At 44.0% G+C, this 13,941-nt stretch overlaps 2 protein-coding genes across 4 annotated transcripts in view; one reads left to right on the plus strand and one right to left on the minus strand.

Annotated features, from left to right (window-relative positions):
- Nucleotides 1-1,264, plus strand: part of PPEF1 (protein phosphatase with EF-hand domain 1) — a 35,026-nt gene extending 33,762 nt beyond the window's left edge. For both annotated transcript variants that reach the window (XM_021553001.3, XM_077781630.1), the window contains one exon: nucleotides 29-1,264. In XM_021553001.3, the coding sequence (XP_021408676.1) occupies nucleotides 29-222 (194 nt within the window). In that variant the 3' untranslated portion in view covers nucleotides 223-1,264. The remainder of the gene's footprint in view (nucleotides 1-28) is intronic.
- Nucleotides 1,265-5,440: 4,176 nt separating this feature from the next.
- The window catches only part of PHKA2 (phosphorylase kinase regulatory subunit alpha 2), a 42,527-nt gene continuing 34,026 nt past the window's right edge, over nucleotides 5,441-13,941 (minus strand). Inside the window, exons 28-32 of one of the 2 annotated variants that reach the window (XM_077781629.1) lie at nucleotides 11,709-11,756; nucleotides 10,031-10,198; nucleotides 8,465-8,518; nucleotides 6,920-7,120; nucleotides 5,441-6,393 (exon numbers count right to left, since the gene is read on the minus strand). In XM_077781629.1, the coding sequence (XP_077637755.1) occupies nucleotides 6,220-6,393; nucleotides 6,920-7,120; nucleotides 8,465-8,518; nucleotides 10,031-10,198; nucleotides 11,709-11,756 (645 nt within the window). In that variant the 3' untranslated portion in view covers nucleotides 5,441-6,219. The remainder of the gene's footprint in view (nucleotides 6,394-6,919; nucleotides 7,121-8,464; nucleotides 8,519-10,030; nucleotides 10,199-11,708; nucleotides 11,757-13,941) is intronic. The other variant, XM_021552998.3, reaches the window with a different exon arrangement.

Consider the following 13,941-nt stretch of genomic DNA (forward strand, 5'->3'; position numbering starts at 1 on the left):
AAAGCAAGCTATTGTCTGTCTCCTTTAGGTTTGATTTCTCTTGAGGAATTCAGCCAGACATGGAGACTGTTCACTTCTCACCTGGGCATTGATATAGAGGATGACTCCATTGACAAGTTAGTCCTCAGCATAGACTACAACAAAGATGGCCACATTGACTTCAACGAATTTTTGGAGGCCTTTCACGTTGTTCACAGACTTGAGAAGAAGGCAACCTCATGAAAAAGCAGAACTTGTGGGTTGTCTTGGAAGCTCGGGTTGCTGTCATTAGTCATAAAAGGGCTGCTTGATAGGGTCACAGTGCAAGCCTTTATTTAGCCCTTCCTGGATGATCTGTACCTGCTAATACTGGGATAGAGGAGATGAAAACCCACACTTACAGTATTACTGTGTCACTGCCACACACTGCCAGGACCTTACAATTCATTCCCCTCCTCTTGGTGGCATCTCCCCCATCAATCTAATCCTGAGCATTGCCAAGGTCATGCCTACAGCTGTGTAGGAAGAGAGACTTTGGTATGAGTCTGTCAGCAGTCCTTAGTGACAGCTGAGTGCATTGATAACCACACGGAACATATCAGATCCACCCTGGTGATGGAACAGGCACAAGAAGCTGGCTGTGGGGTGTCCATTGCAGGAGAGGAAAACAGGGAGGAAGCATCTGGTTAAAATGGATAGTCCTGCATTTAATCTTGCTCTTTGCATGATGCAGAGGAATTAAATTATTCCAGGTCAATCTCTTATCCTTCTAATAGTTTACAGGCATAACTTAGAGATGGTTGAAAGATGTTTACACTTGCACTAGATTTCCTCTTGCCTCTGGTTACCTTTCCCTGTATTTGTTGGGATTTGGAGCTATGAAACAATCATAACTATTTCTGAGATGGAGCCAGGCTCTGCACAATGGTGCTGAGCAATAGCACAGGAGGCAATGGGCAGAAACTGATGCACAGGAAATTCCACCTGAGCAAGAGCTTCTTTCCTGTGCAGTGACTGAGCACTGGAACAGAATGCCCAGAGAGGGTGTGGAGTCTCCCTCACTGGAGATATTCAAGAACCATCTGGATGCAGTCCTGTGCTATGGGAATGACCCTGTCTGAGCAGGGAGGTTGGACCAGATGATTCATTGTGGTCTCTTCCAACATGACCCATGCTGGGATTTGGTGATTCCAAGATAAATTGTGACCTTAATGAAGGCTAAATCCACAGCATGTTAATGCAAAACGTGATAGATCACAGAATAAAGCTTTAGCTTTCTAAGCAATGCCTAAGGGGGGGGTGTCTCTTTGCCTGTGTTTTGTACCCTGCCTCAATCACCACAGAACACTCTTCCTGAAGATGCACTGGGTTTCTTAAAAACAGAAATTAGTAAGAACAGAAGAGTAAACATATTTTGATACTACCAAATCTAAATATGCTTGCACATAGTTAAATATAAATTCTTTACCAAGAAAAAAAACCCTGAGAAATTCTGAAACTGAGTTTTTGGAAGATTGAAAACTCTTGCACTCACATTCCCGTCTCCTTTCCCTGACTGGAAGTCAATATTCCCATTCCTGCCAGTACCACCCTGTCAATTCCCAAGGGGGAGAAGGGAGGAGATCTGGACATAATTCTCTTGCATGTTACACTCTGAAAGCAACATGAGGTCAGGAGCTTTTTGGTAACTGCATTACCTCATTCAGCCTCAGTAAATTCAATGCACATAAAGTGCATTGGGTAGGAAGAAGTTCCAACCTAGTCATCTTTAAATTTTAATAGCTAAAGATAAGCTAAGCAAAGCAGTTCGGTTTCATTTAATAGAAGTACTCAAAGTACAAAAAAGTATCCCAAGTTTATCATCCCAGAATGTAAGAGCAGCCCAAGCTTAAGGCACTGCTGTCTCTCTTAAATCTTGTTTTCTACTATTAAATACAGAACTCTTTCCCAGAAGTATTTTGTAACTTGACAGATGAATGAACAAACATACACACACTTATTTCTACTGCCTTGGGGGAGGGGAAAGAAAAATCTTTAACAGTACAAACAAAATTTACAGTGAAACTTTAATGGCAGTGGTAATACATAATGTATATGTTTAGCATGTAGTTATTCTGATCTATGCACTGTGATGATCAGTTCCACCTTATTCCAGTGGAGTTACAAAAAGGCTCCACTTACAATGGCCAAACATCTCTGTGTGTGGTGGGATCTTGCTTCCTGCTGTTGGCTTCCATGCGGAGGGTGTGAACTGCAAGGCAGAATTGGACACTGCAGCTCTGGAGTCCCCCTTTTGCACCTGCCCCAGTAAAGAGGACAAAGCCAGACTGTACAGTGAGACACAGGAGCTCTGAAGGATGGCTGACACCTTCCCGTGTAGATGTCCTCCACTAAGGACACATTCCTGAACCTGGCATGAAGGGGACTGGCCTTGAGAGATCACTTCCTGAGAGGGGATACCAAGGTACAGTCATAGCACAGCTTCACTCAGCAGGCAGGGAGAGCCTTTTGGGGATGCAGGACAGAGGTATGAGAGCAGCTGAATCATTGAGCCAAAAAAAGAAAGCCTGTCCTGTCAGCTGCTGGTGGCACAAAGAGCCCTCTGGCCCCTGACAGAAGGGGGCTGCCAGGGGGAGTAACTGTGAAACATCTAATGCTGGGAATAAATGCCACGAGAGTGAAACCGGGAGTGGGAAAAATCCCTGCTGCTTGTACTTAAATCCAAACTGTTTGATTCTATAACCCACATCCTCAATCCCTTTTTTTCAGTCACAATTCTATGCAGCAGCTACTTAATATTCCAGATGTGAGCGGTCTTTTAAGCAGCACCTGAATCAGTCTGCAGAGTGCCAAGCTCTCACCCTACAGCTACAGCTGCCACCACTGGTAGCATCGCTCTCCTGCTTTCTGGGCAACTCTGCTCCTGCCTGCTGACCACTCCAAAAAGTGCCCAAGGTTAGGCTTGGACTGACTCAAGCTCCCATTTCTCTCAAGGCCCTGGCTACTGCCAGAAGGGTGACACATTCCTGCAGTGTCCCATGCCCACATGGGGCAGGCCAGGTGTTTCACTACCCCACAGAAAGTGGCTGCCCCTTTGCAGGGCAGCCAAAGACTGTGTGGCTCACCTGCACCTTCCAGGAACAAGCAGGACTCTTTCCCTGAGAAAGGAGACTACAATTAGCAGAACAGAAGCCAGACAAACTTTGCACTCCACCCATTCAGTTTTCACAGTTACCTGTGGCACCAGCAGCTGTGGGAGATCAGTGGCATTTTTGATCTCTCTAGTCTGACAAACCCACATTCCTGTCACAGCAGGGGAAAGGCAACAGTGTGAGCAGGGGGGACACAGGGCTGTGGAGCAGGGCTGGGGCCAACATATGGTATGAGCTCTGAGCTGGACACAGGTCCTTATTCTGCCAGCTCCTCCCCCCAGCCCTGTGTCTGGCACATCCAGCTACCTCCAGCACTGTGTGGGTGCTCCTGATGCTACAGCTGCAAATTGCTTGGGGCACCAGGGCCCATCAGGCTGGCATGAGCAGCTCTCAGGTGAATCTGTTTTAATTCACTAATGCCCTTGTTTCTGAGGCACAGGACCGGTCTGTTCACCTTTGCCTTCTTTCCATAAATGTGCTTCCAGGGACTGGCAGCTGGCAGTGTCATCCTCTGCTGCCTCCCCAGGGAGGCTGTGCAGCCTCTGTCAATTAGCTCAGCCCTGCACAAACCACAGAGTCGTCCTGTATTTTATATGGGAGCACACCCTGGCCACTGCCAGTGCTAGCTCTGCTTTGCAGTAGCCTCACACACACAGGGCTCCTCAGCAAAGCAGAGGGTCTGTGTAAAACCTTATTTGCAAATGGGTTTGCAAGGCTACTCTCCAGCTGCAATGGTTCTTTGCTCTGAGCAGTAACACAGCAGCAAGGCGCAGCTGTGCCTGACCCTGCAAGTAATGTAAGTTTGCCTTCCACTGGCCTTGTCTTTGAGTACCACCCTTCACCACCAGATAGATACCTAAACTCTTCAAATTACCACATAAACATTTTCCAATTGCCTGCATTCCACAGGGTAATTCATTGTGATCTTCATTAATATACCATAACCTAGGTCATACTGTGAATTTGATAGTAAAGAAACCAATGACACTCCCATTTGAAAACAAAGAAGTCTTAAAGAGTGTCCAGGTATGCTAGGCCATACATTTCATTGCTTTAGACTTCAATGCAGCTGCATGGAAAACCAACATCAGCCTTCTTGTTTCTGAAAAGAAATTCACACAGTAGGTAAAAAAAAATATTAAAAGTCTGAGCAAAAAGTCATCTTGCATCTCTCTCAATCTACGATTCAAGAAGAAAAGCAAAAATAACTGCTACTACTTTTTGTATGATACTGAATAGAATAAAAAAAACCATCACCTTGTTCTTGTTGTGCTTATGCTCTGCACTGTCACATCTGCTTAAACTAGACAAAGGATTTTACTTCCTTTCACTGGGAAACAAGCCAAGTGAGCTCTCATAATACACATGAAAAGTTTAAAAAACCCACACCAAACAATAACAAAGGCAAACCCTTACAAAACAGGCACCACGCCAATAAAATAATTTCCACACCCAAGTGCTAATTGTACCTGAACTGTCACTTTATACTGGCCCCTACAAAGGCCCATGGTTCCCATAGTGGGTAACACAGGGCTCCTGGTCCTCTGGACTACCAAACTCCTCTGGTCTCTGAAAAAACATTAAATCACCTCACACTAAGGCCTCCTACACCTACACTTTTGAGCCAGCTCCCAGATACTGCTATAGTAGCAGGGACAGTGTAGAGGGACAGCAGGCAGGCTGTCAGGCTTATATAGCTCAGAAAGTACTTATTTTTACAGGCCTATCTGCTCTTTTCACCTCTACCTGGCAAGACAGAATTGCTCTGATCCTTTCTGCTCACATGGCAGCAGTGCTACTGAGAGAGCCTGTTTGTGGCACGGGATGCTGAAGCTACTGCCACTTTCCTATGCTGACATGTGGCTGGTGGCAAAGCCAGCAGCACAGGCACAAGGAAAAACACAGCCAGTGCCTGGGGTAAGGCATGGTTTTCCTCTCCAGAGGCCGCCAAACTCTGTTTTCAGTTTAAATGGCCATGGAGTCATTTCCATGCAGGATGCACCTACTCCCTGCAGCACCTCAGAGCCTCCAATTGACAGCAGTAACCTGGGAACTGTCTGCAGGGAGACTTCCAGGCAGCCCAACCCCTAATTACATGAGACCAATGTAGCTTCAAACTAAAATGAAGAAAAAGAAAAAATTGAAAAGGAAATAAAAATAAAAGAAAAACAAACAAACAAAGCAAACAAAAAAACCCAAAGAGAAACATCAAAGCCTTCCATAAACTCGTGTTACACTGGAAAAGCCACAATTATGCCATTCTTAACTCTGAGGCTGTTTGCGAGGGAAATGATCAGGAGACTTGGAAATGGTGCTCAAGTGGATGAGGTTTATCTTGCTCCATTCAGATGAAAAGGATTACAGGCATAAAACTGTCTGTCACACAGGAGAAGCTGGAGTCTTGGGATTCTGCTTCCTAAGTCTTGGGGATGCAGGGAAGGAAGCTATTCAGATTAAAGACAGATGCGGCTTCCTGACAGAGGCTATCCTCCCAAATTAATGGATATTGTAGGATGTTTGTCCCTACTGGCATTAGCCCTGCACTGACTAGGTGAAAATGAGAAGAGAATCAGGATAAAAGTGTATTAGAAATATCACCACATTATTTCAAGTTATTCTTACTCCTCTAATTTACATTTCCCTGGATGTTCCACACTGTGCATTAATGATTCACAACGATGTACATTTACACACAACAGGAGAAAAATGAATGAATTCAATCACTTCCCTTATTTATGAGACTCTATGCCCAAGATGCAGCTCCCTCATTTTATTATGCCTTTTGATCTCCACAGAGTAATCTGTTTCCCTCTTGGCAGAACTGTGTAATTCTTGCTAATTTGATATGAATTACATTTATGCACTTTGGGCAGAATAACTCTCATTATTCGTTATTTCTCACACACTCTCCTAAAACCAGGCCAAATTCCAGCTCTCTGTCCCCAGCAGTAGATGTGCACAGAGCATCTCCAGTAGTGCCAAGTGCTGAGTGAGTGCATGGCATACACAGAGGCAGCAATCAAGGGGGTCATGACAGGGAACTGGGGAGGAAGAGCCTCTGAGCCTTTCTTCCTATGTGAGGCATCACTTACTGCATTGCACAGCCAGTGCTGGGCAGGAAATCATGTAAATAAATAATTATGGCTTTTGTTAGGTAAGTCATGGTGCCATAGGCTCCACTGGGAGCACTATCATAAAAAAAATGGCAAATTCCTGTGGCTGTGTCTTTCTCCAAGATATTACCAGTAGCTCCAAATGATTTCTGTAAAGACAGAAGCAAAGAAGTAGAGCAAGTTAGGCATGCAAGCTTATTTATTGGAAAAAAAACCCACAACATTATGATTTTTTATTTTTGCTGAATACTGAAAGCAATTCTCTTTCCCCTCATGAAAACCTTAATCAGGATTACAATAGGGCCCACATGACTTAGTTAGATCAGTGCAAGTAAATGAAGAACACATAACTTCATGGATTTTTGTCCTTTGGGGGGAATGCGTGGGATTACTCAAATATTTGTAATAGTAATGCCTTGATAAAGCAGAACTTCACTTCAATCTACCTTTGTACTTCAGAGCTTGTTAGCCACTACAATTTTATTCCCTTATTAAATCTCCCACAATTTTTACATTAGTTTTCCCAAATATATTTCCAGAAGATACTTAAGTAATTTGGTCTGCCTTTATAAGAGAAAAAGCCAGGACAAAATCAAGTTCGTCACACACATTAAAAAAAGAGCAGGAGATAATTTTGAGAGGAGGACACATTCCCCCAGTGCCCTTTGAGCTCACCAGCTCCTGCAGAAACAGGTCATTGGCCATGTGCACGATTCTGTCCACATGGATGATGCCCCCAATGCTGTTCACCTCGATGTCAGAGAGGAACGTCAGGACGAGAATAGCTTCCACCAGGAGCTGCCTGTACTCGGGCTGGGGGACGTGGTTCAGCACCGACTCCACGTGCACTGCAAACTTGATTTCGCACGGGGTCATCTGGCAAGTTTGAGTGGAAATGGAAAGACAAACTGACAAATCTAAAAGACTAGCTCCTCACATCCTGCAAACACTGAAACATATGCTCCTCTCCGCACATGGGGGCAGACTGACTGAAGCGAACAAAATGTTTGTGCAGCTTTAGCACTTACAGAAAGTTTTCGTGTTGCTAGACCTGATTCTGCAAACAGTTACACAACGTCCAGAAGCCTGCTCCAGCCCTGCAACCCAGCACACACATCTCACATTCAGTGCTGCTGATGCTTAGCTGGCACATTAACTCTTTGCTTCCCAGGCTGTGGTCTCGCACATTTTGCCTTATATATATCTTTCTGGCATTGCAAGTGAGTTGCAAAGCCAAACTTAGTGCTGAGTTTTACAAACACCTGCTTAGAGGGGTAATTTTTAAATAACCCCCGAGCTTTGCTATGCAGTAATATCACTGTTCTGTTTGCAGAGAGGTTTAATTTGCACTGGCATAGCTCTGTGGATGTTATGCTGCCTTAGGAAATTTGTTGTTTTATTCAATTGCTTTAAACAGCAAAATTAGATACTATCCAGGTCTGACAGGCTAAAAATAGAAGTCTTTTTATCTACACAATAGGGATAAATAAAGCTCTCCTTACTGAAAAAGAAGCCACAAACCCCACCATTTGAATTTCAGCTCCTCTCTTCAGCTGTTACCACAGTTCCTCAGAAAAGAAGGAAGCCAGAGAGAAATCTGAGAGAAACATTCAGGAAAACAGTCTTGGGCACACAAGCACCACTCTTGCACTCATGGATTCCTATTCACAAGAGTTTGTTTTATAGATGTGAATTCAAAATTTGCCAGTGCACCTGAAGACCGAATCAGCTAAGAGAAAGTGCAAGAAAATATTATGGATTTAAAGAGCCAAAGCTTTGGTTGGAAACAATCATCCTCACCTGGTATTTACTTCTGACACTATGAAGCCAAAATACACTGCCTGCTGTTGCAGCATATAAAAAAAATAAGTGACAAGTGACGTGTCCTCTTTATTCCAGCAAGTCTGTGCTGCCTCACCTTCCCCACAAAGGGCTGCTGTCAGCCACCCTCTCTGGAGCCTCCCAGTGGGCACAGGGGGACAGTGAGGGTGTGCAGAAGGCAGACTCAGCAGAGGGAAAACCTGTCACAAGCCTCCTCCCAGGCCTGCCTGGCAGGAATTCAACTGCACAGATCCAGGGAAGCTGTTGGAGGTGCTGGGGGAAGGTCCACATGTTCTAAAAGTAAAACCAAGGATCTGTAACTGAGGCCCTGCTGCATCTTACACTGTCAAACCCTGTGTCCAGACATGTGGCTAGAAAATCATTTGCATTTTACTGTACCTCTCTGGTGGTTGAAGAAGGAAGGACATACCCATCAATGGACAGACCATGGCACTGAAACATTTCAAGAGTGAACAGAAATTAAAATTCTTGCAAGTCAGTCTAAGGGTTCTCTGTTCTAAGCCAATATCTAACAACTTTCAGTTAGGGGAAAAAAAAAAAAAAAGCAAAGCAAAAAAACCCCAAATGACACAAAAAGCCCTGCTCAAAAATATTATTATTTTATCCTTCCTGAAGAAGTTATTATGTAACTGGCAGAGATTAGAAATAGCTTGACATGACACACCAGAGCATGCTGTGCCCCAGCCCAGCTAACGAAGGAGAGCTCTTCAGGAGCCACTACTGCAAAGGCACACAAAGGAGGGAACAAATTGATGGGAGCATTCTGCTGGAAGACATTTGGAAATAAAAGGTAACACAAAAGCATGACAACAGACCACAAAAGCAAGAATCTTTTTTTCATTTTCGCTAGAGCAACATTCAGTTATGTGCTTCAGATCCAGGACACCACACCTCAGGATGTCAGCCACGGGAGGAGAGAAATAACAAGTGGTATAAAGAAAACAGTGACAAAACCTTAATGGCGAAAAGGCAGGTTAAGGATGGACACATCTGGGTACTTGAGGTGTAGAATAGAAACATACCAAGAAGATGAGGCAGATTTTATGAATAGTCCAAAAAGACTTTAAGAATTAAATATTGAAGACAAGCACAATTCATTTTAACAGCCAGAAAAAACATACAATTACTCCCAGCTATTACATTAGGTCAGAAGTGATGCTTACTCTACCGGAAGATCCTATTAGTAAATAGCCAAGAGGTCCTATATGATTTGTCTTGGCTGACATCAACTCTAACAGCTTCAGTATAAGGGATTTTAGAAGGACAAACCAGCCTAAATTGGTGATGCACTCTTTTCCTAACTAAGCAAGCATGAACAGCTCAGTGCTGCAAGGTACCAAATGCTGGCCTGCATCCAGCAAAGCAGAAAAACAGGTGCATAATCACTTTGAAATAAGTTCAAATTTGTAATTCCCCTCTCCTTCTTCCTGGGGAGCTGCATATTTTTTATTTACGTTTCTGTACCCCTGATATCCAAGGTACTAGCAAGGACTTCCTTTTCACTTAAAACCAAACTAAGAAACAAAAAAGGTTAAGAATGCCATACAACTCAGGAGAGCCAGCAAGAGGTCTCAGTGCATTCTGGAAGAGTTGGAGCAGTTTCCTACTTCATTTCTCACAGCCTTTCTGACCTGGAGCACGGAACTGCATTGCACTGCAGTGCCCTTTATGTGCACTGCACATTGTGCATTAGGCCAGGGGATGCACAACAGGCAGCGGTGAACAGAATCATTCATCCAAAATTCAGCATTGGTGGTTTCAGAGAAAAACACACTTTCAAAGAAACTTGTGCTAATGGAGCCCTTTCATTTCAAGAGACAGCCTTCCACCAGTCACTCTGGTTTCCACCTGTCGACCAACTTCCACTCCTGGCAAGATGCCACCCCTGAACCACCACCTCCCCAAGTTACAGCTTGCTTGCTTCCTCCACAGCATTCAGCTTACCTTCTGAAGGATTTTCCACACTTTCTCATAAAAGCCAACAGGAACTCTGTTAATAGCACCATCAAGCCTCCTCCTGCGCAGCCACTGCCCTTTTCTGTCACCCCAGCTCATGTCTCCGCCAGAGCCAGTCGGAGAAGTACTGGTGGGAGAGGATGGAGTACTGCCCCTCTGGAAGGACATTAAGGCTTTGGTTAGTTGCTTTCTACCATCCCAAGTGCCACTCCTGGCCAGTACATTTCTGTTACAATGCTACCTTGGAACCAGGGAAAGAATACAGGCCTTGGTGTGATACAAGATGATGGGGTGGGACTGATCCTTCATCCCCATCTCTCCCCTTTGCAACAAGCTTTGTTTCTCAAGTACTTCCATCATTTCTCAACAAAACAGGCAAGCACTTCAACATGTCATAACCCAGTGACCTTCACTTGGTTTAATGCAACATCTGACTATTTCACCAGGCACGAGCTGCTTCCAGGGCAGTATCACTGGTGTGCAAGGTGGGGGGATCTGCAGGTAGGTCCAAATCACTTGGAGATGGGGCTCGGTGTTGTAAAAGTATCAAAGGGTTCATTAGTTCAGCAAGAGAGGCCTTCATGCAAAAGCTCCATTAAAGTAAGTAGATTAAAAATTGATTTAATCAGGCCACAAAATCATCATGTCTGCCTCTCTGTAACAATCAGTCTTGTTACCTTTAGTACCCTTGTTGCTCTATTATTTTACTTTACCAGGTCTAAATTAGGCAGCAGATAATTTTCAAAGTTGGGGCAATACCACCAAATTGCTATTGTGATTTTCATACACACAGTCTGCCCACTCCATGCACTCCCAGAGACTGTACTCTTCTGTGTTCTCCTTCCTTTTTGATACCTGTTACTTTCAGCCCAGAAAGGACTTCAATCAAAGTGCCATCTTAAATTTCCTTATCTCCAAATAAAAAGCTACTTGAGCAATGTAATGGGGAAGGAAGAAAATGACTGCAAACTGCATGTTTGGAAAGCACAGGCTTGTAGACTCCACACAGCCAAACTCTGCAAAAATGTCCCCAGTAAACAGTCCGTTTCCACTGCTAGTAGTGTCCATGAGGCACACGTGGTGTTCCTTTGATGTTCCAATGTTTGCTGTTCCTTTCCCCTGCAAACTGACCATGACAGACAGAACTTTCAGCTCTGTAGCTGTGTTTTTAGGGCATTTGGGAGGTGTGCCACTGACAGTAAGTCTGAAGATGCACACAGTGAGAGCTTAAGAAGAGCTACAGTTCTCTTCCTTGAAAGAAGATGACTTCTTGAAGAGATACTCATGCAACCCCTATCTTAGCAACTTGAAGCTATTCTGGGTTCCTCACTGTCCAGAGGCTGTCAGCATTTATCAACACAACATTACTTTTACATGCTGAAGACACCTGTAACAATCCACTACCAAGTAGCTAAATCTGCTATAGTACTTTATCTGCTACAACTGCTTAAGCTTCAGAAGAACTAAGTGGATCTAAATGTGAGACTCAACTTCTATTAGAACATTGCTAATAAGAATTGGTTCCCAGTGGAGACAAGACAGAGAGGTAGGGCTTGAAAACAAGGTTTTAGGCAGGAGAAGACAGAGGAGGTGTCTAGAACCAAGACCCTTACACACAAACACACAGAGAGTGAAAGCAGTTGCAGAGCTACAGAGAGTGTTTTACCGTGGAAGCAAACATGCTGCTGGACATGGAGTGACCCGCATGAAAGAACTACAAAACAAAACCAGACACCAGCGTCAGACAGCCAGGAGAACAGAACACAGACAAGGTTAGGTAACACCCAGGTGCAAAGACAAGAAATATGGCATAACCTCAGGTACTCAGGGAAAAACTGCAGCAACCCCTGGCCTCTTGAAGTGTTGCACTTCAACTGATACCAGGGCAGCTGCTGCTGATTCCCAGGGTCCTCCTGAGGCAGAGCCTGCCATGCCAGGAGCCCGTTTGGCAGCCCACACCATCCATGGAGCTCCCAGCATGGCCAGCACAAACCACCAGTTTAAGATGCAAGCAGAGCTCTCTACTTCCATTCCCCATTTGTTGTCATTGCCACCAGTTTCTCTTTGCATGAGAAGGTCATCTTGCTGGAGAGACAGCAGGCTGCCAACTGGATGGGCAGCAGTAAACAAAAAGCTGCAAGGCAATTTTTTTGCTGAAATGTGGATGCAACACCTCAGACTTCAAGCACTTTTCTCTAACTGCCCACCTCAAGCCATGCCTTCACATTCAGTGTTAGTGGTTCTGACTGAAGAAAGAACAGCCACAAAAGAGGGAACTGCAGCTGCACAATACATCCAGAGATGTTAGTACAAGTGCTTGAAATATTCTTTATAACAACAAACTGTATTTGCACCACCCCACCCAACCCCCTGCCAAAGCTGACACTACATTAGCTGCTAGTTAATTATTCAGAGAATGCAGTGAGATGTGGCAGAAAGCAGCAGGAAAGGCAAAGTGGGGCGGGGCGGGGGGGTACAAAAATAAACCCAGCCAACTCCTCCTCTGTGCAAAATACCAAGTTTCTGTGGAATGTGAAAGCAACAAAGGAGCTATGTTTCTAATGTCAAGAGAGGTCCGAGTATTCCAGCTCAGGCCCACCTCTGTATTTCCAACAAAATAATGCTGCCATCTAGTGCCTTGTCCCTCCTCCTGCCTGGAAAAGCCCTCAATGCAGACACCCCGTTTGACTGGGAGCCCTGCTCGGACTGACCTCCAAGGCCACCTCAGGGCCACAGCAGCACAGTCGGCAGCACCTTCACAGCCTCCCCCACATCCACGATGGTGCTCTGGCAGTGGCACAGCTCAAACACAGCAACCAGGTCTGGGGTCTCTGCTTCCCTGCCTGACCATGTCCCATGAAGAATCATTAACTGATCTTTACTGCCACCAGCAAATGCTTCATGTTAACACCATGTAAAAATACTACTCCTTTCTGAAGGATTATTTAATCTGTTTCATCAATCAAAGGAAAACATAAAATATTTCCTTAGATGAGGCTGCTCAAAGCCCCATCCAATCTGACCTTTTACATTTCCAGGGAGAGGGCATCCACAACTTCATTGGGCAACCTGTTCCATTGCCTCTCCCCCTTCATCATAAAAAAGTGTTTTTGCATCTAATCTAAACCCACCCTTTCAGTTTAAAACTGTTGCTCCTTATCCTGTCACTACAGGCCTTGGCAAAAATCATCTCTTCATCTTTCCTTTAAGCCTCCTTTATATATTGCAAGGCTGCAATAAGGTCTTTTGGAGCCTTCTCTCTCTAGTTTGAATAACCTATGAGGAAAAATAGACTCTTTCTCACAAATGTATTTTAGTTGACCACTACCTTCCTATTTATTTAATGAAAAAAAAATTACTAATAGAGACACAAAATAGAGAAATCAAATCACTCATAATAAAACCATTAGTCACATTCATTCAGAGTATTTTGGTTGTGTTTTCTGTGATCTCTCCATATATTCAGATAAAGTATAATTTAAAGTACTGAAACTGAATATATATGTATAAATTCTAGCAGTAATCATCCTCTATTCCTGAAGAAACAGAACTGGAAGAAAACAAAACAAGATTCCTTTTCCACCTGTATCTTTTCCAAAAGGCATGTGGTCCAGTTTTGCAGTACAAGATCAAACACTGCATAAAAATTCTCTGTGAAGAAAAGCATCTGGCATTTCCTTAAACATGACAGAAGAGCTGTTTTTACAGTGGACACCACGAATACATTACAGTTTGTTCAAGTTATTCTACATTCAGCATGCGAAACAAGAACAAAAGAGGAAGAGCATTTTTGGAGGAAACATTCCTTAACTGCCTTGTATTTAGTGATCAGTTTTAAAATCAAAGCAACTTTGGAAATTTCTGTTATTTAGCAAGAATAAAACCTAACATACCACAGC

This window comes from Lonchura striata, chromosome 2, assembly GCF_046129695.1.
Source record: "Lonchura striata isolate bLonStr1 chromosome 2, bLonStr1.mat, whole genome shotgun sequence".
Classification (NCBI taxonomy): Eukaryota; Metazoa; Chordata; class Aves; order Passeriformes; family Estrildidae; genus Lonchura; species Lonchura striata.